The following is a 24,865-nucleotide window of genomic DNA, read 5'->3' on the forward strand; positions in this document are numbered from 1 at the left end:
GAAACATGGGCTATTCTATGAGATGATAAGGAACCACACATGAACGAGCTATCTTGAGCTTGCAACTAGTCACTCCTTAATCTTCTTAGCTAAAACCAACACCTTCACCTTGAGATCCTAAGAATACATATAGTATTGCCTGAGAGTCCATAAACTATGATTCACGCACTTAATTTCACAGGTGGCCTAGCTTGGAGCCTTGTAAAAGTCTCACATACGCATAGCTTTGCCTTGAGAGTAAGTGCCAAGTGCTCCTAAGATAACCTTTGAATCCAATTAGACTGAATCCCACATCCATTTCAAGGGGAAAAATTAAAGTGAGTGATACAATTGCATATTCCACAAGTGACAAGAACTTATAGGTTAGCCTACGGCCTTCGACCTTATTAAATCACTCATTCAAAAGGATATGCAACACAATCCTTGAATCAGAGACATTAAAATGTGAGAGAAGGTGAAGATACTAGCATGATAGCAATCTCAAACCATTGCATGACAGAAAAATTGGAGGTCATAGAATTGGTTCACCAATGCAAGGCATTTAGAGTAACTTGTTTGATATTACACATAGAACCATCACAACACATGCAAAGTGAGAGCTAGGACAAGAATCATCAATTTGGCAAATATACCTTATGCATTCATTATTGGTAGCTTCATGTATGCTATGGTAGATACATATCCAAACATTGTTTATATAGTGAAATTTATTAGCATGTTTATAGAAAACCTTGGCACAAAGCTTTTGGAAGCAATGATGAGTATCATGAGATATTAAAATTCATACAAGAGCTATATGAATTTTCTTTAAAAGGAAGATTGCATCTATTCTTGGATATGCACATTTAGATTTTATAGGCACCCTATCATAGATTTTGTATTCACGTTCACAAGAGGTTTTCATTGGTCTCTAGATTGTATCCATGTTTGCGTCCTTGACTATCACTAATGCCTAATATGCTTTTTCCATTAATGCATACAAGAATTTGGCTTACTCATCTTGTAAGAGATTTGACCCATTTTTCATAATGTTAATAGTGCCATTCAATTGGCATGAAAACTTATCTTTCATGCAAAGACAAAGCTTATTGAAGTGAAGTATCACTCCATATGGAAGTTATTGAGAACAAGTATATTAAACTTATCAAAACTCACACAAATAACCAAGCAAATCTTACAAAGAGCTTACCCTCTTCATATACTATAGCATGTTGAGACAGGTATCAAATAGTATCTTCATTGGTTATCTTTTAAAAGTGCATCAGCTTCTAAGTAGGAGGTTATTGAGGTAAAGGCCAATGGCCTAAGGCTAGATACGCACCCCTTATATATGTACACAATATACATTTATATACAAGTGGAGATAATAGAAAATAAGGATAATTGAGTATCCACAAATCCTTCTTTGTGCTCTCTCTTATGCTCTTTCTCTATCTTACTTGTGGCTCCTCATCCTATGGTGAGAGCAACTAAGGACATTTCACTAGAAGTTTGAGTAGATTCAAAAGCAAGGCTCATGGAAATCACTCCCATTGAGAGTGTTGGTTTGTGGGAGTAGGTCACTTGTGATTTGTGCAAGCTTTGAATAAGGATGCCAACCTTTGGCGCCTGTCATGTGTTGCCTACTATGCAAGAGTAATATTTGGCACCTATCATGTGTTGTCTACCATGCAAGAGCATTCCAACTCTCTTGTTCAATTAGTCTTTTGCTTATTTGCTTACTTATTTCATGTGTAGAAGTTAGTTTATGATCACTACCCTTTACATAATTTTTGGATGTTGACTTTATAGTCTAGATGCACTGTGTGTTAGATAGTGTTAAAACTAAAAGCACTCAAATTGAAACCTCACAAGTCTACTTCAATTTGGAGGGTCTATATGGAGATATTGTTGGTAGCCTTTGAGAGGAAAAGAGTTCATTTTGGAAACGAAATTTCTAATATTTTGGGTCAAAAGGAGATACAATGCACCAAATAAGATAAAAAGATACTAAACAATACTAATTTCATATAGCGAATTAAAGTAGAAGGCAAACCCTACTTCAAAAAAAGGATAGCCAAGAAAAAGCTTTCATCATGAGAATTTTACAAGGACTAGTTTCTACTTAATTATAAACCCCCAAATAATAAAACCATTTACAAATGTCTCATATGTTCATTTATAGATTACACTAGCCCTAACCATAGTATTCTTTTATGGTTGTCAAAAGGCAAGTCTTCTCATCACAAAAAATTCTAATATCATGTCCACTTTAGTATATATGTCATATCACATCTATCACGATCATCTTAGTATACATCTCCAATTCCTAGTCTACATCAATCATTACATTGGTTGAACTTAGGGCTACAAAAGATTCTCATATATATTTACAATGGTTGCTTTACAATACATCTTGTGTATTGTCTATCATGGTTATATTGGCATATACATCTTTAAATCCTAGTTTAAATCTATCACCACCTCACCTAACCCAAAGCTTACTCTAAGGTATTGATACATTTGCAACATTCCACCAACATTGATCTATACTAGTTGAATTGAAACAAATTATTTGAAATTCTCCTATACACGTCTTGTTTTTATTGCCCTTATCAACCCACCTTTATCCTTTCATTTTGACCCTTAAGCATAATTGAGGTAGCTTTAAGATTCATATTCCCTTCTCTTAACATGGATAAACACCTTGTAAAATGTCTCAAACAATCCAAATTTGCAGTAATAATTAGTCAATAATTATGAGTAATACAAAAAGTGGAACATCAAGATGGGCATCCAATCCAAATATGAGGAAAAAGACCTACATCATATCGTAATGAATAATGCTCATATCCCTAATAACAAACAAAACCCCTATTGCTATCATACACACAACCCAAAAATGCTTTCAATATAAAGCTTTGAACTCAAATGTATTTAAAATAATTATTAAAATCAAGCAATTAGGCATGAGAATCTTAACAAGATCAAAGAGGACACAAGGCATGGCTCAAGCAAACTAGCCACCTCCTTATGCACAATATCCTCAACTGACCATGTAATACACAATATCCTCAACTGAGCATGTAACAAAGTAAAAAATGTTAAGCTATACCTTGAGCTACCTCTTTATCCTTGCACTAGTGTGCTCACAATAGGTGACCCAAATAAATTCACTCATTTATCTTTATTCACTCATTTTGTGGTTAAATAGACTTTGTATAGCTACATGCATGAGATTAGCAAATATGTTGTGTTAGAGGCCACAAAGTAGAAATGCCTTCACATCTCTTATCCATGATCAAGAACAAAAACTTGTAACAAATAGCCTATATTATGAATGACCAACCCAAGTTAAAGACAGAAGAGACATATTGAACCATATTGTCAAGGAGAGGACTGAGGATAGAAAAAGAGGAGAGAGAAGACTGCGGAAGAGAGAAAAGAGAAATAAAAGAGAGAGAGAGTGACAAGGAAAGAGAGACAAAAAATGAAAAAAGGAAGCCATGAAAGCGAGAGAGAGAGAGAGAGAGAGAGAAAATGAATGAGACTTGTTATTATTATCTGATGGAAAAAAAATATCAAGTCCCTTACATCTTATATACCCGCCAGTGTAACATGTATTTTTCCTCCATTATTTTATTCCCGTATTTTCCCTTGTATTCCCCTTCTCTTACACATATGGCAAGTAAAGCAAGAAGAGCCATCACATTACTATGCTATACAATTGCCCACGATAGAGAGATTGCTAAGACAATACAATCAGATTGGGAAATGCAATGTCCTAATTATGCACATAAAAGAGAAATCTAAACTTATGCATATGATATTTTACAATTGCTTCTTGAGATGTGACACTTACACACTTCAGCAAAACGGTAATTAGACCTCGTTGCATGTGAATGTGAACAAACTAACTTTTTGAATTTATGTATACTGAAGGGGGGAGTTAGAAGCAAAGAATTAGCATTAATTTATTTACACCATTTTCCCTCATCATGTACCACATATCACACCTCAGTTAGGACTGGGAAATAAAATGGACGGCTCACTTTTACAGCCTGTGAATTGAATCAATCATAGCAAGGGATGACAACATACATTCATGCAGAATTATGGGTGAATTTCTTAGTTACAGGTAAGTAAATCCACAGATATCAACAGTCCGCTTGATGCATTAACTAACTGGACCTCACAAAATATGCAAGGCTCAATTATTGGGTCATAACCAAGGAATTGAAATCATGATTGAAACGATACAGCCTTTGATACCTGGACAAATGAGGCTCACGTTAAGACTCGAAGTATCCCAAGTTGAACTTAGAAATGCAATTAACAGGTGTTGATGGCCATATATACTGCGCTGCATAGTCTGACCTTAACAGAACACAACAAATCTGTGCGCTAGATGCAATGTCCCCTTCCATGGGTACCCTTGGGGATAATAATCTGGCAGTTACCTATGAAGTTAATTTCAACTCCTGAATTATTTTTCCGACATTACTGGTTCAATTCCACCAGATAATGAGACTGGATTGGCATCAGGCTTCAAGAATCTTGCAACTTCCTGCTGCTTCATTGCTCCTCCATGGATAGGATCAAAGGCACACTTGTAAAAACTGCACTTGCAACACCATACACAACATGTTTTACATTTCACACAAAAATAATCTAAAGCAATCGGACACAAATAAGAGAAAATTTAATTAGCACTATTTATCTACTGCTAGAGGAGCTCATAACCAAGCAATCTTTACACATCATAATGACTATCTCAAACTATCGCATGAGTAAGATCTTGGATTCAGTCAACACTTACCTTCCATCCAGACCAACAATGACAATTGTTGTCTTGTCAGCTCCAAAAGCCACCAGAGTTCTTACATCCTCAGGCAACCGATACTGAGCAAAAGACCACTCTGAACTAAAATAACTTGGAAGCACACCTGAACAAATCAATAATCATCACCTTCATGAGATTACTGCATTTCTAAGATGCAGTGCAAAGATTCAAAATTCCCAACAAAAAACTATGTAAAAAGCAACTTAAACAAGGCAGACAAATTTTTGAAAATTAAACATGAAAATTTCAGAGACCCTGCCAAAATGATGGAAAGAATGCTAGTAATGAGCGACAAAGCAAGAGAAGGAAAGGAGGAGAGCACCAAGATGCGAAGAGTAATGCTCGTGCTTGCATGTGTATGCGTGTGTGTATAAGCTTAAACTCAAAATACAGTAAGTAAACGATCTGTTAAATCACTTCCGTGAAGTCAAATTTCTTTGCTCCTATGTCCAAGATGCAAAAATGCAAGCAGGGTCTTTCTTCAAATTTTGTGCCAAAAAATGTGGATGTATTTGTTAGAATTGCCTGCTAAGGCATATGCTTTTAATGGTATGTTGGCATGGTGAATCATCATTCCAAAATTTCTCGTAGTTAGAGTTAAGAGCTGGTTTAGTTCAGTTTAAGAGATCACTTTTTTGTTAGTCCTCATGTGTTACACTTCTCATGTTCCTCTGTAGCTCTGGTATAAATGCTCCTTTATAAATGGGCACTTTTCACATTCTAGCTGGAGAAGATTTTTTTCCCATGTGAACACACATCAGTGGGTGTGGTACTTTAGTACCTTAGGGATTGTACATTGATTATCATTCTTAAATTAGTGGATATGATGTTCCAACAACTCTCTCCTCTCTTGTTGTTCACTTGTTCACTATGAAAGTGTGTAAGTGTATGTGCAGCCAAATCCTAACTTATGGTGCTATCAAAGCAGTCGTCGGCTATAAAAACCTCACAGAAAACCCCCCCTAAAAACCACAAAAGAAAGTTCAACATTTGTCAAAATTCAAAACATACCTATGCATAAGGTTATGCTTGGATAAATCTCAATTCAGAAATGATTTTTTGCATAAGGTTATGCTGAAGATTGTCCGATTATCAAAAAATATTTGAGGCTTTTGTGAAGTTTGTCTAATTCATAAAAATTGAGGCGAAATTCATAATGTAAAATGACCTTTGGGGACATTGGAGCAGCCTTTTCAGCTATGAAATCATCAATTGTGCACAAAATTGTGAGTTTTTTGAGCTTTTCCTTGCTTTTTCATGTTGTTGCACCTTCACATACACATTGAGCAGCATTAGTGTAAACATTAAAACATACACAGCAAGCAATGACAACATACAATGTCTTGCTAAACATGTCTAGGAATTCGAATAAATTGGATGGCACAAATTATCCAATGTGGGCATATAAGATGAAGCATGTTTTGGTTGTCAAATAACATTGACCTATTGTATCTAGTTTCGAGGTTAGCCAAATAGGCCTTGTTGCACAGAATGTTGCAAGCTTATCCAATTCATCCACTATCACCAACTAGATCTTCAGCTCCTACTCCTACTGCAACTCCCACCACTGATCAATTGAGATGGCATGGGAGAGAGGCCCATACACATCCTTTGATTGCATTTTTATGCAAGAGACATGTTATTCTGCATATCCAATCGTGCACAAGGATGCTTAAGATAAACTTGCCTCTTTGTATCATGTGCACAATGAGGCTCATGTAGCCTATTCGCATACAAAGCTTGAGATGGAAGCACATGATAGAGGATGCCTACATTGCAGGTACGAAGGACCTAACAAAGTAGCTTACTAACATTGATGAGATTACATCTAATGCTTCTCTTGTTTCTACTATCTTGGCTAGCCTATCTGAGTCATATGTCATAGAAGAATCACTCCAACATGAATATGGAAAATCAAGCATTTACAACCAACAATAATAACAAAGGAAAATCATGATAGCCATCAAACCCACAAGGTAAAGGCAAATTAGCCCATTCCACAAACTCTTCAAGGACCAAAGATGTGGGTACCAAAAAGAAGAGATGCAGTTGTTGCAAGAGAAAGGGACATGTCATTGAGAAATGCAAAAAAAGGATTGCTAGTGAAAAGAGGCCATTAATAATTGTTACTGAAAATTCAGTAAGACTAAAGGATGCAGAAGCACATTTAGCAAGTTCGGATATTGGCCAATCTTATGCTTTTTTTGTGTGGTGTTTCTATGATCATTCTTTCCATGCATATGGTTTGTCAATGACTAAAAATAGCAATACAAGGTATTTTGACAATGGTGCCTCAAAGCACATTACCTCCTATTATAACTTGTTTGTATCATATACACATGTTCAAAAGGCAGAGATCAATTATATATGCTAATAATGCTTTGTATGCAATCTAAGGCATTGAATAGATTCCCATAATGGGAAAATTATCATGCTTCAAAAGCTCAATGTATATGGCCTAGCATAAAGAAACACTTGCATTCCGTTTCAACCATTGCATGTTGGTTTTGTAGTTTAAATTTCACATGGATTGATACAATGTTTATGCCCACAATAATAAAGATCTCCTCACTGTCACTAGCACATTTTATAACCACCTATATCAGCTTCATATGTATGAAAAAAGAGCATCAAAGGATGCATCACATGTTGATACCACTATTATGGATGACACCGAGTTATGGCCTACTCAATTTAGTCATCTCAACTATGGCAATTTGCTTCATTTGAGGGTTAAAAAATATGGTGCTTGATCTTCCTCTTTGAAAGCAACTAGTTAATATATGTTGATTGCATTCTTGGCAAAATGCATCATGATTCATTTTTGAAAAAGGAATCTATGCATACAGATCAAATTTACAACTTATACATAGTAATGTTTGTGGACCCATGCGTGTCTGATTCATTGAAGGATCTTGTACTTTGTAACCTTCATTGTTGACATGATACATCTTGTTGGGTGTATGCATAGAGGCACAAATCAAAGATATTTGCTTACTTTAAAGCTTTCTTAGCCATGGCTAAAAATAGCAGTAGTTGCAAGTTGGTTACTCTCCATACAAATCAAGGGGAGTAATACATGTCACATAAATTCAACACACTAATGGCTAAAAGAGCCATTATACATTAGTGTACTACGCCTTATACACTTCCAAAAAATGGTGTGGCTGAAAGAAAAAATAGAACTCTTATGGAGATGGCAAGTTATATGCTTACAATAAGTTGCCAGCAAATTTTCGCTTGGTACTATCTTGTGTACAATATATGTACTAAATTGCAACCCCACAAAAGCTTTGAGTGATTGTATACCTTATGAGGCTTGGCATGGCCAAAAGCCAATTGAGACTCACATATCTTTAGCTACCTATCATTTGCATGGGGACAATATAAATCTAGCAAATGCATTTTCATTGGTTACATTGCAAAAAGCAAAGGGTACCATTTTTATCAACCATCTACAAACAAAGTTTTTGTGAGTAGAGATATGATGCTTGTTGAAAATGCAAGTCAGTTCTTTATTAATTGCAAAGATTAGTGACTTGTGGACCAATACATCCAAAATTTTGGCTCGATGTTATCATGTGCAATGTATATGCTAAATAGAGCCCCACAAAAGCTTTAGTGATTGTACGCTAGTCCTCCACCTGAATTTAGCTGAAATTCACCTTAAGCCCTTAAAAATCCAAGTCTTGGAGCCTCCAATTTCTGGCACGTTTCTCGAGGCTTCTACTAAACCCTAATTTCTACTGTAAATTAGAGTTTACAACAGAGAAATTTGCAATTTCTCAACCTCCAAGGGTCCAAATGCTGAGATCTTTGGAGCAAGGCTGTAAAATGGCTGGGAGATGAGAGAGAAAGCTGTAGAGAGAGAAAATTCAGAGTTTCTTCGCGAGGAATTGAAGAAAGACTGTCATTTACCCCTACTACCCTGTCTCAACAGCCTGTAGATGCAAAGAACTGAAGAAAATCAATCATTTATTGCTGTCGCCCTGTCTCAATAACCTATAGATGGTGTCACCTGCTGTTGATTGATCTTCTCCAGCCCCTTGCCGCCTCAAAAGGTCCTCCCAATGGCTGCAAATTAGACCAGAGCATATCCTCTCTCTCTCTTGCAGATTGAATACGCTAAAATGCCTCTCCAACCTCTAAAAACGTTTTTCAGTCTTACATGGGCATTTTTGACAAGTGACAACCTTCCCAAATGATTTTTCCAGCCTTATCCATAATTAAATATTAATTTTAATTTTCAACCTTTAATTACTAAAAATTAATCTAATAATTATTTCGATGCCCAAAAAAATAATCTGACAAGCCAATAATTAAATTGGCTAGGCATCTTCCATTTTCGAGTATCTCTGTGTCATCTTTGACCATCAAATTGACGTTAGGTACCATTAAACGCCGCTTCTCTAGTGTCACCAACCGACACTTATGGTCAAATGAATGACCTAGACCAACAACTGGCACCAAATACCACCAAGTACCTGTGCGACATTTAAGTATCCAATCCCAAGAATAGATGAGCTACTTGACAGGCTGCAAGGGGCAAAAATCTTTTCCAAGATTAATCTCTGATCTAGTTATTACCAAATAAGAATTAAGGAAGAAGGTATCCCCAAAACTACCTTCAATATCAGATATAGTCATTTTGAATTTCATATAATGTCTTTCGGTCTAACTAATGCCCCTGCTACATTTAACAAATTAATGCATGACATTTTTTTATCTTATCTTGATGAGTTTATCCTTGTCTTCTTTAATGACATCCTAACATACTCCAAGAGAGACGAAGACCATGAGCGGTTAGCCTCAATATTGCACTAACTCACACATACACACACACACACAGTTATGGATATATATTTTTGAAACCTCACTTAACATGTGAATTGATTTTTAATCACATGATTAAGTAAATGTTGCACAAGTGAGGTGCAACTGGGATTAAAGTAAATTTACGAGCCCGGGACCTAAGGAAATCATGGGATGTCAAAGGCAATCTGTTTATTAAAAGTTTTATGCTTTTTTTTTGTTCGCACTCAAGACTTTTATTATAGTAGAGAGAAGTGATCGCAATTTGCCACAATCTTTTAGAAGTGATCGCACTCAAGACTATGTTTTCTCTATGCAAAACCTAGCATATCTTCACATGGTATTAGAGCCGCTACTCTTTAGTATCCTATGGTATTGTGGAGGCTTGGTTTGTGCGAGATACACAAACGACATGTAACCATTCCACAATGTCTTAGACTTCTCCCCCTTGAGATCCCACTATGCCTTTTCAGGCTTCTCCATCACTAGAGGCCCTAAGGAGCCATTATGGACTCAACTTAGCATTGCACTCCACTTCTGCATCCAACACATTGGAGTTGGGTCTTACATATTTGCTCCCATTTCCTTCTCTTTCCCTCCACCCCATTGTTGAGCTCAAATATGCATTAAATGCTGATTAGCCTCTTGAACAGCCCCAAAAATGCTTATTAAATGAAAAGAAAACCCTAGAACGGCAAGCGATTCGAGAGAGTTAAAACAAGGAGAGATTCTAAACTATTGAGGACCCAAAATTTTTATAAATAGGCATGCTACTCTCCATTTAGTCTCAATATTGTTTTTGCACATTTCAGGTGATCTAGCTTCACTGCCCACACCCCATTCACGAAGAACGTCTCTGCCGAGGCTGCCCGACATTGTCTCCATCCATCCGACACCTGTTTCCAACCTCTATCGTGCAATCTACATTAATTTCTACAACATTTGTTGATCAGTCACATCGTCTACAACTGATGACCTAGTGAACTGTTGCATTTATGATCCTTTGTTGCCGTAAGGATTGCCACATCATCATACCTACGTTTTTTCTGTTGTTAGCCTATCCGCATCATCAAACCTGTGTTTTGCTACCGTTAACCTGCCACATCATCATCAGTAGCTGCATTTGCTAATTTTCTCTCTGCTCTACCTATCTGACACTCATCCAGCATCATCCATTACTGCGTTTGCTGATGTCCCTCTAGTGACCGAGAGGCACGAAGATCGAGACAATCGGTGTTCGTTAGCAGCAGCGAGACAAAGAGTGAGAGAGAGCAGAGTAGAGAGTGCACGATTTGTGGGTACAAATGACGAGTGTACCACTTTAGGTTTTTCAGATAGATATGTATGTGTAAGTACAAGTGCTAAGGGTATGTTCACACCCGAGTACATTAAAAGGCACGAGGATCTTTATTTCCAGCAACCTCCCACCTAACGATAATGTGCCTTAAGAGGAGAAAAGAATCAGCTAAGTCTAGGTATGTACAAAGCTGAAATACATATATCTATCCAACTCCCATCATTTGTCGGCAATAAACAAACCGCTCTGCTGAAAGACCCTTCATGAGAAGGTCTCCCGGATTATCATCTGTATGCACTTTGACAAGCTCAATGCTCTTGCTGTCAAGTACATCTTTAATGAAGTGGTACTTCACCTGTATGTGATTCATCTTCACATGAAAGACGGGATTCCGTGCTAGCATGATAACACTCTGACTGTCACAATGGAGAACAGGTAACTCAATAATGCCAAGCTCTCCCACCAAACGTGAAAGCCATAAAGCCTCCTTGCATGCCTCAGTGGCAGCCACATACTCTACCTCTGTAGTACACAATGCAACACACTTTTGTAGCCTAGAGATCCAAGAGACTGCTCCTCCTGTGAAAGTAAACACATACCCAAAAGTGGACTTTTTGCAATCCGCATGACCAACATAGTCTGCATCCGTAAAGCCAACAACAGATGCCTTCTACTTTCCAAAGCAGATGCACAACTCCTTTGTGCCTTTAAGGTATCTCATAATACCTTTCACTGCTTCTCAATGCTTTTTACCAGGGTTTGCCATGTATTTGCTAACCACTCCCACTACAAAGGCAATGTCAGGACGCGTAGCGACCATAGCATACATCAAATTGCCAACAGCTGAAGCATATGGTATCTAAGCCATTTCAGCCTTCTCATCATCAAATGTAGGGCTATCCTCTACACTGAGTTTCACATATGGAGGCAATGGAACGCCAATTGTTTTCCCCCCCTCCATATTGAAATGCTACAAAACCTTGGAGATATACTCCTGTTGAGATAGATAGAGCAATCCTTTTGACCTATCTCTGAGTATTCGCATGCCAAGAATGTGATTTGCATCACCAAGATCCTTCATAACAAAGCTGCCGTGAAGACTTTGCTTCTGTGAGTTCAAGACATGAGTATCCCTGTCAGCAATCAACATGTCATCAACATACAAAACCAAGATAATCAGACTGCCATCTACTACCTTTTTAGTGTACAAGCAGTGATCCACTTGACTTCTATGGAAACCTTGAGATTGCATAAATGTATCAAACTTATAATACCATTCTCTTGGCGCTTGTTTCAGCCCATGCAGACTCCTTTTAAGTTGACATACCATTTTCTATTTCCCTTTTTCCATAAACCCTTCAAGCTACTGCATATATATGTCTTCATGCAGATCACCATGTAAAAATGCAGTCTTTACATCCATCTGTATGAGCTCCATATCTTCAGCTACAATCAAGCCCAAAAAGGTTCTCAATGTAGTCATTTTGACCACGGGAGAGAAGATTTCATCAAAGCCAATTCCATGTTCCTGCTTGTACCCCTTCACAACCAATCTTGCTTTGTACTTTGGTGAGAAACCAAAAGTGACCTTCATCTTGTAAACCCATTTGCATGAAAGTGTTTTCTACCCTTTAGGCAATTACACCAAGTCCCAAGTGCCATTTTCTCAAGAGATTCCATTTCTGACAACATGACTTTATACCATTTCTTGTTGTCCTGTCTGTCTATTGCTTCCTTGAAGCAAGACGGTTCACCACAGTCTGTCAACATGACCTAATCAACCACATTGTTTGCACCAAGAATGAATCTATCAGGTTATCTAGTAACCTTAGAAGATCTCCTAACCCAGTGATCATTGTTTGCTGGCTATTGAGCATTTTCAGCTTACTATCCTGGCATTTCAGCCTGCAAATCAGCATTAACAACTTGTTGTCCTGGCTGTTTCTACACATGTAGTAGCTCATTATCATGGGCAATAGCTGGCTGATCATTTCCAACATTATTTTCTGCATTCACAGGTTCATTTACAGCAGGTATTTGCTGCTGTACAGCGAGTACATTTTGTTGTCCAAAAGGTATTTCTTCCCGGAATACAACACTATGGACCTCCTCAATCTTTTTGGGCTATTTATGCATGCAATCTTCCTGGAAAATAACATCATTGCTGCATACTAATTTCCTTTTCTCGGGTTTCCATAATCTATATCCCATTTCACCCTCGTCACCATATCCTAGGAAAATGCATTTATAGGACTTTGGCTCAAGTTTGCTGCGTTTTTCTTTACAAATGTGCACAAAAGCCTCGCAACCAAACACTTTCAAGTGAGCATATGAAGATGGCTTGCCCGACCACGCTTCTTGGGGAAATTCCCCCCCCCCCCCCCCCCCACAAAGACCTATTTGGTGACCGATTAATTAAGTGTACGGCTATCATAACAGCCTCTGCCCAAAAGCCATGGGGTAATGCAACATGAGATAGCATCGTACGAACCTTATCCTGTATGGTCCGATTCATACGCTCTGCAACTCCATTTTAGGGTGGATTATGACGGGCAGTGAGCTCCCTCTTTTTTCCTTTGCTGTCACAAAATGCCTAAAAGGCCTTGGACACATACTCCCCACCATTGTCAAAGCGAAGACACTTAAGTATCTTATCAGTCTGATTCTCAACCAATGCCAAGAATTTTTTAAACTTGTCAAGCACTTCATCCTTGCTACAAATAGGATAAACACATACCTTCCGTATAGCATCATCGACAAATGTGACAAAATATTTCTTTCCCCCTCAAGATAATCCTGGCATTTGACATACATCGGAATGTACTAACTCTAGAGGAGAAGATTTCAACGAAAGAGACTTTTTATGAGACATTTGTGCATGTTTACCATAAATACAATGATCACAATGCTCAAAATCAGCATAATGAAGACAAGGTAAGTAACCCAAACGAGAGAGCACTTTCATTCTAGTTTGACTCATGTGTCCCAACCGGCCATGCCACAAAGAAACACTTGGCTGCTCGGTCACGGCAACAACATGATCACTCACACTAGATACATGGAGAAGATACAAGGTATCACTTTTACAACCTCTGACAATCACTGTAGATCCCTTACAGATCTTCCATTTCCCATCACCAAAGGTGGTATGAAATCCATCATCATCTAGCTGCCCTGTGCTAATCAAGCTCTCCTTGAGCTGAGGTACATGCCGTACATGCTGAAGTGTGAAGATACAACCATGCTGAAACTGTAACTACACACGGCCAATACCTGCAATGTCACATGCATAGTTGTCCCCAAGATGGACAACACCATGTCGACCCTCTGTATAGGCAAAGAACCACTCACGATGAGGGGTGACATGAAAGGAAGCACCTGAATCGAGAATCCAAGTATGCATGTCATCATCTATATCTACAAGTAAAGCATGTGCACCAAAGTGTGAAGAGACCAAAAGCATGTCATTCCCACCGTTGCTGTCATGAGTGACTACATTTACCTCTTCAATTTTGACGCTACTCTTCTTAGATTGACCCTCTTTCTTCTTTTCCTTGCTATCATCTGTCTTCTTGCCCTTTCTTTTCTCTTTCTTCCATTTGTAGCAATCACGTTTAAAGTGACCCTCTTGCCACAATGATGGCATTCAACATCTTTGCCACGTGATTTACTGCGTCCCTTGCCGTCATATTTGCCCTTTTGCTGTGATCTACCCCTAGTATGCAAAGCACTGGAAGACTTGTTGGATGCATTGTTCTGCCGATTCATCTCTTCCATAAGTAGAGCTGTAAACGCCCCGAACAACGTAGTATGCTTAACAATTATGATATTCGCTTGTTTTCGAGATCTATTATAAAAGAGAATGAACACTTAAAGCTGAAAATGAAAATTACTCACAAAATTACAGCCATGAAAATGTAAAAGTAATGGAGACAAGATTTGAGGGTTGAAGATGGGCAACCCCCCTCTCCCCCCCCCGAAGGAATGTATTTCTGCTCAACCCAAGTCCCTTAGGGAAGAGCTCAGTTACAATCAACCTGAGAGTGAGGAGAAGTAATTCTCACTCTCACAAGGTCATGCAAAGATGTACAAACACACATGCATTATCTATTATGCAATGATAAGAACTGATTTCTTTACAGTATGAGAGAAGAAAGAGGGAAAATCAGCCTTTCTCCATCGTTGAACAGCAGTACATGGATAGGGCTTGCTTCTTGTTGCTAAAATGGAAGAAAGAGCTTGAGAAGGAGGTGTTGTAATGAATTTACAGGCTTTCTGTCCTGTAAAACAGCAGTGATAGAAGAGGAAATATGGAGGAATTTGATAATGGAAAAGTGGGGGATGATAATGGGGATGGATGGGGCCAGTTTCTGGCTATCTGTGGGTACTGTACATGAGTTTACAGCAAAGAAAAATTATGCCGAATGAAGAAAAACGAGCTCTTATTTATAGAAGAGGGAAGAGCTAGTACAAAAGGGGAAAGTGGAGTAGCACAAGACAAGTGTCCAGCCACATGTCATGAGATGTGACAAGTGGTGGGACACTTGGAAACTTGTGTGATAAGTGTCTTGACACTTGTCTCTTCTCTATGACCTTTCTTTTTGGGCTGAATACTGTTAAGAATAGAAACAACCAAATTTAGTAAGCACAGTCAGAGTACAGAACTTACTATTTTTAGAATGACATCCCTATTTTTTAGGACTAGCATTTTTAGGCTAATTCGAGGCTCCTAAAATTTAGGGACCTCCTAAAATTTAGGAGGCCCCCCAATATGGGTGTCATATGAAAGCTTTTTCCATGTACATCGCAAAAACGGTATCAGAATCTTCATGTGACTTTCCTATGCAAAGAAATGTGCATTTCAAGCTTTCAGCCCACACATGCACATTGTACAAGCATTTTATGATCATGCCATCTTGTTGATTGTAACTGTCTGTTCTAGCGGATCTAGCCCACACTTCAAGGCATCAATCCTTTCTGTGTGCGAGTCTAACCTTGATATGCGTGAGTTCTGGTCACAAATGCCCAATCGGGCCATATAGGTGGAAGTATGAACTATCTTTTCTCTAACCCACCGCGTAGGTCCACCATAACCTGTGACCACTCATCAGTCGCCAGCTCCAATGCACTTTTCTTTATATCTAATTAGTGCAAAGGAAACAAATTTAATAAATCATTATATAGACAAATTAATGAAAAAGGATACAAATTCTGTTTCTATAGAGTTGTGACAGCCCTCTGGCTTTTATTCAGCTGTCCTTAGCTGAAAAGCTTCTTGATATGGCTGAAGAATGTCCGGGTAATCCTTCATGAATTTTTCATCTACCCACTATGCATCTGTCGTGGGTAGATTCTTGAATTTTAGTAAGAATTTTCGTGTCACAAGGCCACTTCTCGTGGTTCGATCCTTGTGAAACAAAATTTGTTCAAGTTCCAAGAGTTGCTTTGTTTCTTCAACTTCTGGGGGATCTTCAGTAATGGTTTCCTTTGGTTCTGGTCTTATGTAAGGTTTTAGCAAACTTACATGAAAAGCATTGTGTATTTTCCAATGAGCAGGAAGCTCAAGTCGATAAGAAACTTCATTTATTTTCTCAATCACTTTGAAGGGCCCAAAGTATCTACTGGAGAGCTTTGGAAAAGATGAATTTTGACCGGAACCTTGTTTGAGCCTGCTTTTATCAAATTTTAGCAAGACATATTGACCTTTTTCAAAAGCCAAAGGTCTTCTTCGTTTATCTGCTTGCTTCTTTTGTCGCTCTTAGGCAACTTTGATAGTGGCTCGAACTTGATCCATTGCTGTTTTTAAATCTAAAGCAAACTCATCAGCAGCAAAAATCTTATCTTTAGAGCGAATAATTGGAGGAGGAATCACTTTACCCTGTACTATTTCATTTGGAGCTTTCCCTATGGATGAGTGCACTGTATTATTGTAAGCAAACTCCAATAATGGAAGATATTTCTCCCATTGTGACTTATGTTCACTAACATAAGCTTTCAACATATCCAAAAGAGTGAGATTCATCACCTCTGTTCGGCCGTCAGTTTGAGGATGAAAAGCTGAGGAGAACTTTAAAGTGGTTCCCAAATTCTCAAATAAAGCACGCCAAAAGTTACTTGTGAATTCGGAGTCTCTATCTGAAATGATCTCAGAAGGCATACCATGTAATCTGAAGATATGTTGAATGAAAAGTCTTGCAGCTTGTGCAGATTTCAATGTTTTATGACATTGAATAAAATGTGATTGTTTGCTGAATCGATCAATTATGACCCAAATCATATCATGACCTTGAGGTGTTCTTGGAATACCTGAGATGAAATCCATTGTGATAGATTCCCATGGATCTTTGGGGACTGGAAGAGATTGCAACAATCCTAGAATCTTCTGCCTATCATACTTGGATTTTTGGCATACCAGACAAGCCTCAATGAAGTTATATATATCTCTTCGTAATGTCGGCCAATAAAAGTAGCGCTCAATTGCACTTAGAGTGGCTGCCCTCCCTCTATGCCCTGCATAAGGGGATTCATGACTTTCTTTAAGCACCTTTTGTCGAACAGGAAGAGTGACACAAAGGCGATTGTTCATGAGAAGGTAACCGTCTTTGATGAAATAATCTGGATGAGAACCTCCTTGCTGTAAATTTGACCAAATTGCTGCAAAATCAATATCTTCATCATAAGTATTCTTCATCGTTTGAAAATCTTCATGATGAGCCACAGTAATAGTTGCAATGTGAGGCACTCTAGAAAGTGCATCAACAACTATATTTTGTTTCCCAGGAGTGTACATAATTTGAAAATGAAACATAGACAAGAAATTTTCCCATCTTGCATGTTTCTCCTGCAAATGCTTTTAAGTCTTGAAATACTTCAAGCTCTGATGATCAGTTTTAATAAGGAATTCATTGCCTAAAAGATAATGTTTTCATATCTTCAAAGCATGAACCACTGCTAAGAGCTCCTTTTCATAAATGTCATACCTTTTCTCCACATCATTTAGACGGCGACTTTCAAAGGCTGCGGCATGGCCTTCTTGATTTAGCACTGCACCAATACAATCACCGCAAGCATCTGCTTCCACCACAAATGGTTTTACCAAATCTGGAATGATAAGAACAGGTCTAGAAGTAAGAGTTGTTTTCAGCCTTGTGAAGGCTGCCTTCTCTTTTTCCTTCCATTGGAAAGAGATCTTCTTCTTTGTAAGGTCATGAAGTGGAGAAGCCATATGTGCAAAATGCTTGATGAAGCGGCGGTAATAAAAGCGTAAGCCAAGAAACGATCGCACCTCATGTACATCATGAAGATGAGGCCATTCTTGGATTATCCTGATCTTTTCAGGATCCATTTGAATCCCTTCAGAAGAGATGACATGCCCAAGGTAATTTATTTTATGCATGAAAATTTCACTCTTTTTACCATTTACCAAGAGTTGATTTTGTTGAAGTAATTGTAGAACAATCTCCAAGTGTTGATGATGCTCCTCTTCATTCTTGCTAAAGACAAGAATATCATCAAAGAAAGTACCGACATATTGTCAATGCTCTCTAAAGATGCGCTCCATCATTCGATTAAAGGTGGCTGGTGCATTGGTTAATCCGAAAGGAACCACCAAGAATTCATAAAGACCGTATGAAGTGCGGAAAGCAGTTTTGTATACATCTTGTGGTATTACCCTAATTTGATGATAACCACTCTTTAAATCAATGCGGCTGAAAACCTTTGAGCCTCCTAGATGATCCAAAATGTCGTCAATTCTGAGGAATAGGAAACCGATTCTTCACAGTGATTTTGTTGAGGGATCGATAATCAATGCACATCCTAAATGTGCCATCTTTCTTTTGAACAAGAAGAACCGGTGAACAAAATGGTGAGCTACTTGGCCTAATTAGCCCACGGTTGAGTAGATCTTCGACTTGCTTTTTGATTTCTTCTTGTTGAGGACGGCTCACACGGTATGGTGCTATGTTAGGAGGAGAACTGCCCGGAATAATATCAATATGATGGTCTTCTGGCCTTTCTGGGGGAAGCTGATAAGGAAGATCTTCCGAAAAACAATCTTTATACTTTTCCAAGAGCTGAAGTTGCTCTTGGTTTTCAGCATTCATATTATCTTTTACATCAGTGACATAAAGCAAACAACATTGAACACAATCCTTAATTGCTCTAGAGACTTGCATATGGCTTACCATAGGTATGGTGTCTCCAGAAACTCCAGCTTGGATCTCGTACTTCTTGCCTTTGTTGGTGAGTTCTACCTTCTTTTTCTGAGAGAAGATGGTTAAATCTACTCTATGATTCCAGGGCATGCCAAGAATCACATCGCAACCATCAAGGTCTCCGATACAGAAGGTATCTTCGTCACTGTAGCCTTGAATTTGAAACTTGAGCTTGCCAATGTAAGGTGTCACAGTCTTCACTGTGTCACCTTCATCGGCATTTAAAGCTTGGCGAACTTCTGCCGGAGTGTCCATCTCTTCATTTTTTAATCCAAGCTCTTTAGCTAATTGCAAGGAAATGACATTTTCATTCACCCCAAGATCTATCAAGAATAGTGCTTGCTTACCTTGCACCTGTCCCCAAGCTTTTAATCATTTGCGCATCTCTGGAGTGTGAGTTGTATTTGCAACTACATCACTGATAGCATTGATTTTCACTGGCGACTTAGGCTTGTTGCCAGAAACCTTGCTTTATCCTTTGTTTGGACATTCCTTCGCTATGTGGCCTGTTTGTCCACATTTAAAGCACTTTCCTTCTTTCATGAAGCGTTGCCTTTCTTCTTCGGAAAGTTGCTTTGCTTGTGGGTATAGATTGGAGCGAAATTGAGGAGCATTAGGAGGTGCATAGGGCTTCATCTTCTTTTGATTTTATGGCTGCTTTTGCCGCTGTTTTTGTCCTTCATTTGGGGCTGAATACTCCTCATCATCAGCTACTCTCTTCTTATCATTCTTTTGGAATGATTTGTTGCCATTGTGCTCCATTTCCCATGTCTCAACATGGTCAATGAGTTCCCTGAGACTAGAACAATGATAATGATTAAGAGCAGTACGAAGTTTAAAATGCAAACCTCCTTGAAACTTCCTAAGCTTTTCCGAACTGCTGATCTTCTTGAAATGTTGGACCTTCAAAAGTAACTCCCAAAATCTCTTGGTATAGTCACCAAGTGACTCATTTTTCCTTTGCCAAAGCCGATCCCATTCCATTTTTACATCTCTTTTGAAATGAATAGGAAGAAATTGGCTTTGTATCATGCGAACAAAGGACCGCCATGATTTTGGGACAGCATGATCATATTCCAACCCCGTCCACCAAGTATGGACTAAGTCAGTTAAATTTAAAGCTGCAAACTTAATCTTTTCTTTTTCTTTATACTTGTCACGACCATACAAAATTTGAAATTGACGAATAAACTTCAGAAGAAGATCAGGATTAACTTGATCTTCTTTTCAAGTTGAGATAGTGACTTAGTCTTCTTCTTCTTCTTATGCCTTCGTCCATGCCCGGATCTTGAGGTTGAAGATGATGAAGTGCTTGATGGGGATGAAGATGGAGACGAGGGTGAAGAATGTCGACGCCTTTGACGATGATGAGGTCTTCTACGAGAAGGGTGTGACTCTTCGTCACTAGAAGAGGGTCCATCAGAGTAGGCGCCAGATGACTTTGAAGAAGAGGATGAGCTTCGACGCGATCTCTTTCTTTGTCTTGAAGTAGAATGGGACTGCCTCTTAGAAGTAGTTGGACTTCTTGATCGGCTCCTTTCATTGGTATGGCTTTGTCTCCTTGAAGCAGATGGGCTTCTTTCCTTGAATTCTTTGGGATTCTCAACTTTTTCTAGTTTGAGAAGTTGGTCACGAATTTGCTAATTCTCCTCTCTAAGACTTTGAATGGCTTGAAGGATAGCACTTGACTGATCCATTGAGATTCTAAGAAAAATATGCTCAAGCACTCAATGCAAGGGCTGAAAACAAACAAACTTATAATTGTAAGCACTACCAGTGTTGGGGTGAGGACCGAGCCAAAGCTCTGATACCACTGTAAACGCCCCGAACAACATAGTATGCTTAACAATTATGATATTCGCTGGTTTTCGAGATCTATTATAAAAGAGAATGAACACTTAAAGCTGAAAATGAAAATTACTCACAAAATTACAGCCATGAAAATGTAAAAGTAATGGAGACAAGATTGAGGGTTGAAGATGGGCAACCCCCCTCCCCCCCCCCCTCCCGAAGGAATGTATTTCTGCTCAACCTAAGTCCCTTAGGGAAGAGCTCAGTTACAATCAACCTGAGAGTGAGGAGAAGTAATTCTCACTCTCACAAGATCATGCAAAGATGTACAAACACATGCATTATCTATTATGCAATGATAAGAACTGATTTCTTTACAGTATGAGAGAAGAAAGAGGGGAAATCAGCCTTTCTCCATCGTTGAACAGCAGTACATGGATAGGGCTTGCTTCTTATTGCTAAAATGGAAGAAAGAGCTTGAGAAGGAGGTGTTGTAATGAATTTACAGGCTTGCTGTCCTGTAAAACAGCAGTGATAGAAGAGGGAATATGGAGGAATTTGATAATGGAAAAGTGGGGGATGATGATGGGGATGGATGGGGCCAGTTTCTGGCTATCTGTGGGTGCTATACATGAGTTTACAGCAAAGAAAAATGATGCCGAATGAAGAAAAACGAGCTCTTATTTATAGGAGAGGGAAGAGCTAGTACAAAAGGGGAAAGTGGAGTAGCACAAGACAAGTGTCCAGCCACATGTCATGAGATGTGACAAGTGGTAGGACACTTGGAAACTTGTGTGACAAGTGTCTTGACACTTGTCTCTTCTCTATGGCCTTCCTTTTTGGGCTGAATACTGTCAAGAATAGAAACAACCAAATTTAGTAAGCACAGTCAGAGTACAGAACTTACTATTTTTAGAATGACATCCCTATTTTTTAGGACTAGCATTTTTAGGCTAATTCGAGGCTCCTAAAATTTAGGGACCCCCCCCCCCAATATGGGTGTCATATGAAAGCTTTTTCCGTGTATATCGCAAAAACGGTATCAGAATCTTCATGTGACTTTCCTAAACAAAGAAATGTGCATTTCAAGCTTTCAGCCCACACATGCACATTGTACAAGCATTTCATGATCATGCCATCTTGTTGATTGTAACTGTCTATTCTGGCAGATCTAGCCCACACTTCAAGGCATCAATCCTTTCTATGTGCGAGTCTAACCCTGATATGCGTGAGTTCTGGTCACAGGCGCCCAATCGGGCTATATAGGTGGAAGTGTGAACTATCTTTTCTCTAACCCACCGCGTGGGTCCACCATAACCTGTAACCACTCATCAGTGGCCAACTCCAATGCACTTTTCTTTATATCTAATTAGTACAAAGGAAACAAATTGAAAAGGATACAAATTCTGTTTCTATAGAGTTGTGACAAGAGCACTTTCTACATCAGCATACAACAAGATTACATTAGAATTGCTCATAGCAGTCCTAAATGTATCCCAACTCTTTGGTAGAGAGCAAAGCAAGAAAGTAGCCTTAAATTCCTCATCAATCATGAACTTCAAGGCAACCAGCTGGCTGAAAATGGAGTTAAACTCACTCAAGTGAGTAGACATTGATGTACTCTCTTTCATACACAAATCCATAAGCTTTTTCAGCCAATACACTTTGCTTGCAGCACTCTTCTGTGCATACAGTTCTTCCAGTCGAGTCCAAATAACATATGCATAATCCAAACCTTCAATGTCAAACAACAAGGCATCAGAAAACGATAGCTCGACGGTTGAGCATGAAAGCTCATTTTGTCAGAGTGCTGCGGTGCGGAAGCGTAGGACTGAGAGAGAGAGAACGCAGAGAAAGAGAGGAGAGAGAAAGAGAGTGGAAGATGAAGATCTGCTGTATAAAGTGTGTTGTATACAAAGATATGCAAATATATACACGGGCGCAGTGCGCTGGACTGCGTGTCTTCACCTCGACGATGCAACTTGCTATCCACCTCAAAGTCCACTACAGTCTGCACTGTCTCCTGTCTGAAATTTGTGAACAGAGACGGAATCTGCGCGTGCCGCCAGTCTGTAACCTGCGAGTAGAAAAGTGTGTCCAGACTGCAGAAATCTCGGCTATAAATAGCCAGGAAACAGGCGCCAAAAATAGGCTTGTCGGCTGCATTAAATGCAGCCGACGTGGCAGTCCGACTGCGCAGGATCTGATCTGCTAACACCCCCTCTCAGAGCCTGGGCGGGGCAGAAGCCTGAGGGATCTGGAATGTCTCCGAAGTAGAGCCTGGGGAAGGGCCTTGGTAAACAAATCTGCAAGATTATCCTCCGTCTTGCAGTACTCCACGATGATGGTCTCATCCAAAAGCTTCTCTCTGATGAAGTGATACTGAATCTCTATGTGCTTCGTCCGGGCATGAAAAATAGGATTCCGTGCCAAGGCAATGCAACTCTCATTGTCGCATTGCAGCAAAGTAGGACGAGTCTGGGGGCAACCAAGCTCCTCCAACAATCTCTGAAGCCACACAGCCTCACATGTGGTGGAAGACACGGCCCGATACTCCGCCTTAGTAGACGAGAGGGCTACCGTGGGCTGCTTCTTGCTACTCCATGAGATAACACCTACACCCAAGGTAAAACAGTAACCTGTAGTAGACCGCCTGTGGTCCACATCACCGGCCCAATCCGAGTCGCTCCAACCTGCAAGTACAAGATCTGAACCACCTGTGCCTGCTGGATAATGAATCCCTAAATCAGACGTCCCCCTCACATACCAAAGTATCCTCTGAGCAGCCTGCCAATGCACCGTCTAAGGTTCACTCATAAACCCGGCCAAGAGCCCAACAACAAAACAAAGATCAACACGAGTGTTGAGGAGCCAAATCAATGAGCCAATCAACGGACGATAGCAGGAAGCATCCGCCATGGGAGAAGCTGAATGGGAAGTGGCCTTCCAGTTCGGATCCATAGGAGTAGAAAGGGTCCGACAATCCTCCATCGCAAAAGAAACCAAGAGCTCCTGTACATATCTCTGCTAAGAGATGAAGATCTCCCTCTGAGACTGATAAATCTCATGGCCCAAAAAGAAATGGAGTAGACCCAAGTCCGTCATCTCGAACGTCCGATGTAAAGCTGCTTTTGTCTCTTGGACCTTCTGTGCATGATCATCTGTGACAATCAAATCATCAACATACAACACAAAAAGCACACAACCATCCTCGGAAGTGTGTACATAAAGCTGCGGATCGGCCTTAGAACGCCGATATCCCAACTGTGACTGAAGGAACGAATCAATCTTCTCGTTCCATGCACGCAAAGCCTGCTTGAGGCCGTACAAGGCCTTCTTCAACCTGTAGACTTTCCCATCTGAGGATCCAAAGCCAGGAGGCTGCTCGACATAGATCTCCTCCTTCAAATCACCATTGAGGAAGGCCAACTTCACATCCAACTGGTAGACAGGCCATCTCCTATGGCCAGACAAGGCAAGAACAGCTCGAATAGTCGCCATACGAGCAGTGGGGGCAAAAGTATCATGACAATCAATCCCTGGGCGTTGTGCAAAACCTTTAGCAACAAGGCGAGCCTTGTGCTTGTCCAAAGAATCATCGCTAAGGTACTTGGTCTTGAAGACCCATTTGATGCCAATCATCTTCTTATTCGGGGGGCGTGGCATGAGTGACCAAGTGTCATTCCTCTCAATAGCCTCCAACTCGGCTTCCGTAGCTTTCTTCCATGGTGCGGCCTGTAAAGCCTCCTTCACGGAGGTGGGCTCTCGATCCTGCATAACAAGGGTCATCAAACAATAGTTAGAGCAAACAAGCTCCGTAGAATGTGCCTGGTGCCTCCGTGACCGCCGCGCACCATCTTGCAGTCCCCACTCCTCAGGGACCCCCTCGATCCCTGAATCACGGAGTGTGTCACGGGCCCAACGCAG

At 39.7% G+C, this 24,865-nt stretch overlaps 1 protein-coding gene across 2 annotated transcripts in view; it reads right to left on the reverse strand.

The window, feature by feature from the left end:
• Positions 1 to 4,000: 4,000 nt before the first annotated feature.
• Positions 4,001 to 24,865, reverse strand: part of LOC148017260 (autophagy-related protein 18c-like) — a 30,261-nt gene continuing 9,396 nt past the window's right edge. Inside the window, exons 3-4 of one of the 2 annotated variants that reach the window (XM_087662516.1) lie at positions 4,799 to 4,925; positions 4,001 to 4,598 (exon numbers count right to left, since the gene is read on the reverse strand). In XM_087662516.1, coding sequence (XP_087518642.1) covers positions 4,466 to 4,598; positions 4,799 to 4,925 — 260 coding nt within the window. In that variant the 3' untranslated portion in view covers positions 4,001 to 4,465. Of the gene's footprint in view, positions 4,599 to 4,798; positions 4,926 to 5,990; positions 6,092 to 24,865 lie in introns of those variants that run through there. The other variant, XR_015687845.1, reaches the window with a different exon arrangement.

Source organism: Lygodium microphyllum, chromosome 22 (assembly GCF_053477565.2).
Source record: "Lygodium microphyllum isolate KBCC chromosome 22, Lygodium_microphyllum_v1.1.10, whole genome shotgun sequence".
In the NCBI taxonomy this organism is placed as follows: domain Eukaryota; kingdom Viridiplantae; phylum Streptophyta; class Polypodiopsida; order Schizaeales; family Lygodiaceae; genus Lygodium; species Lygodium microphyllum.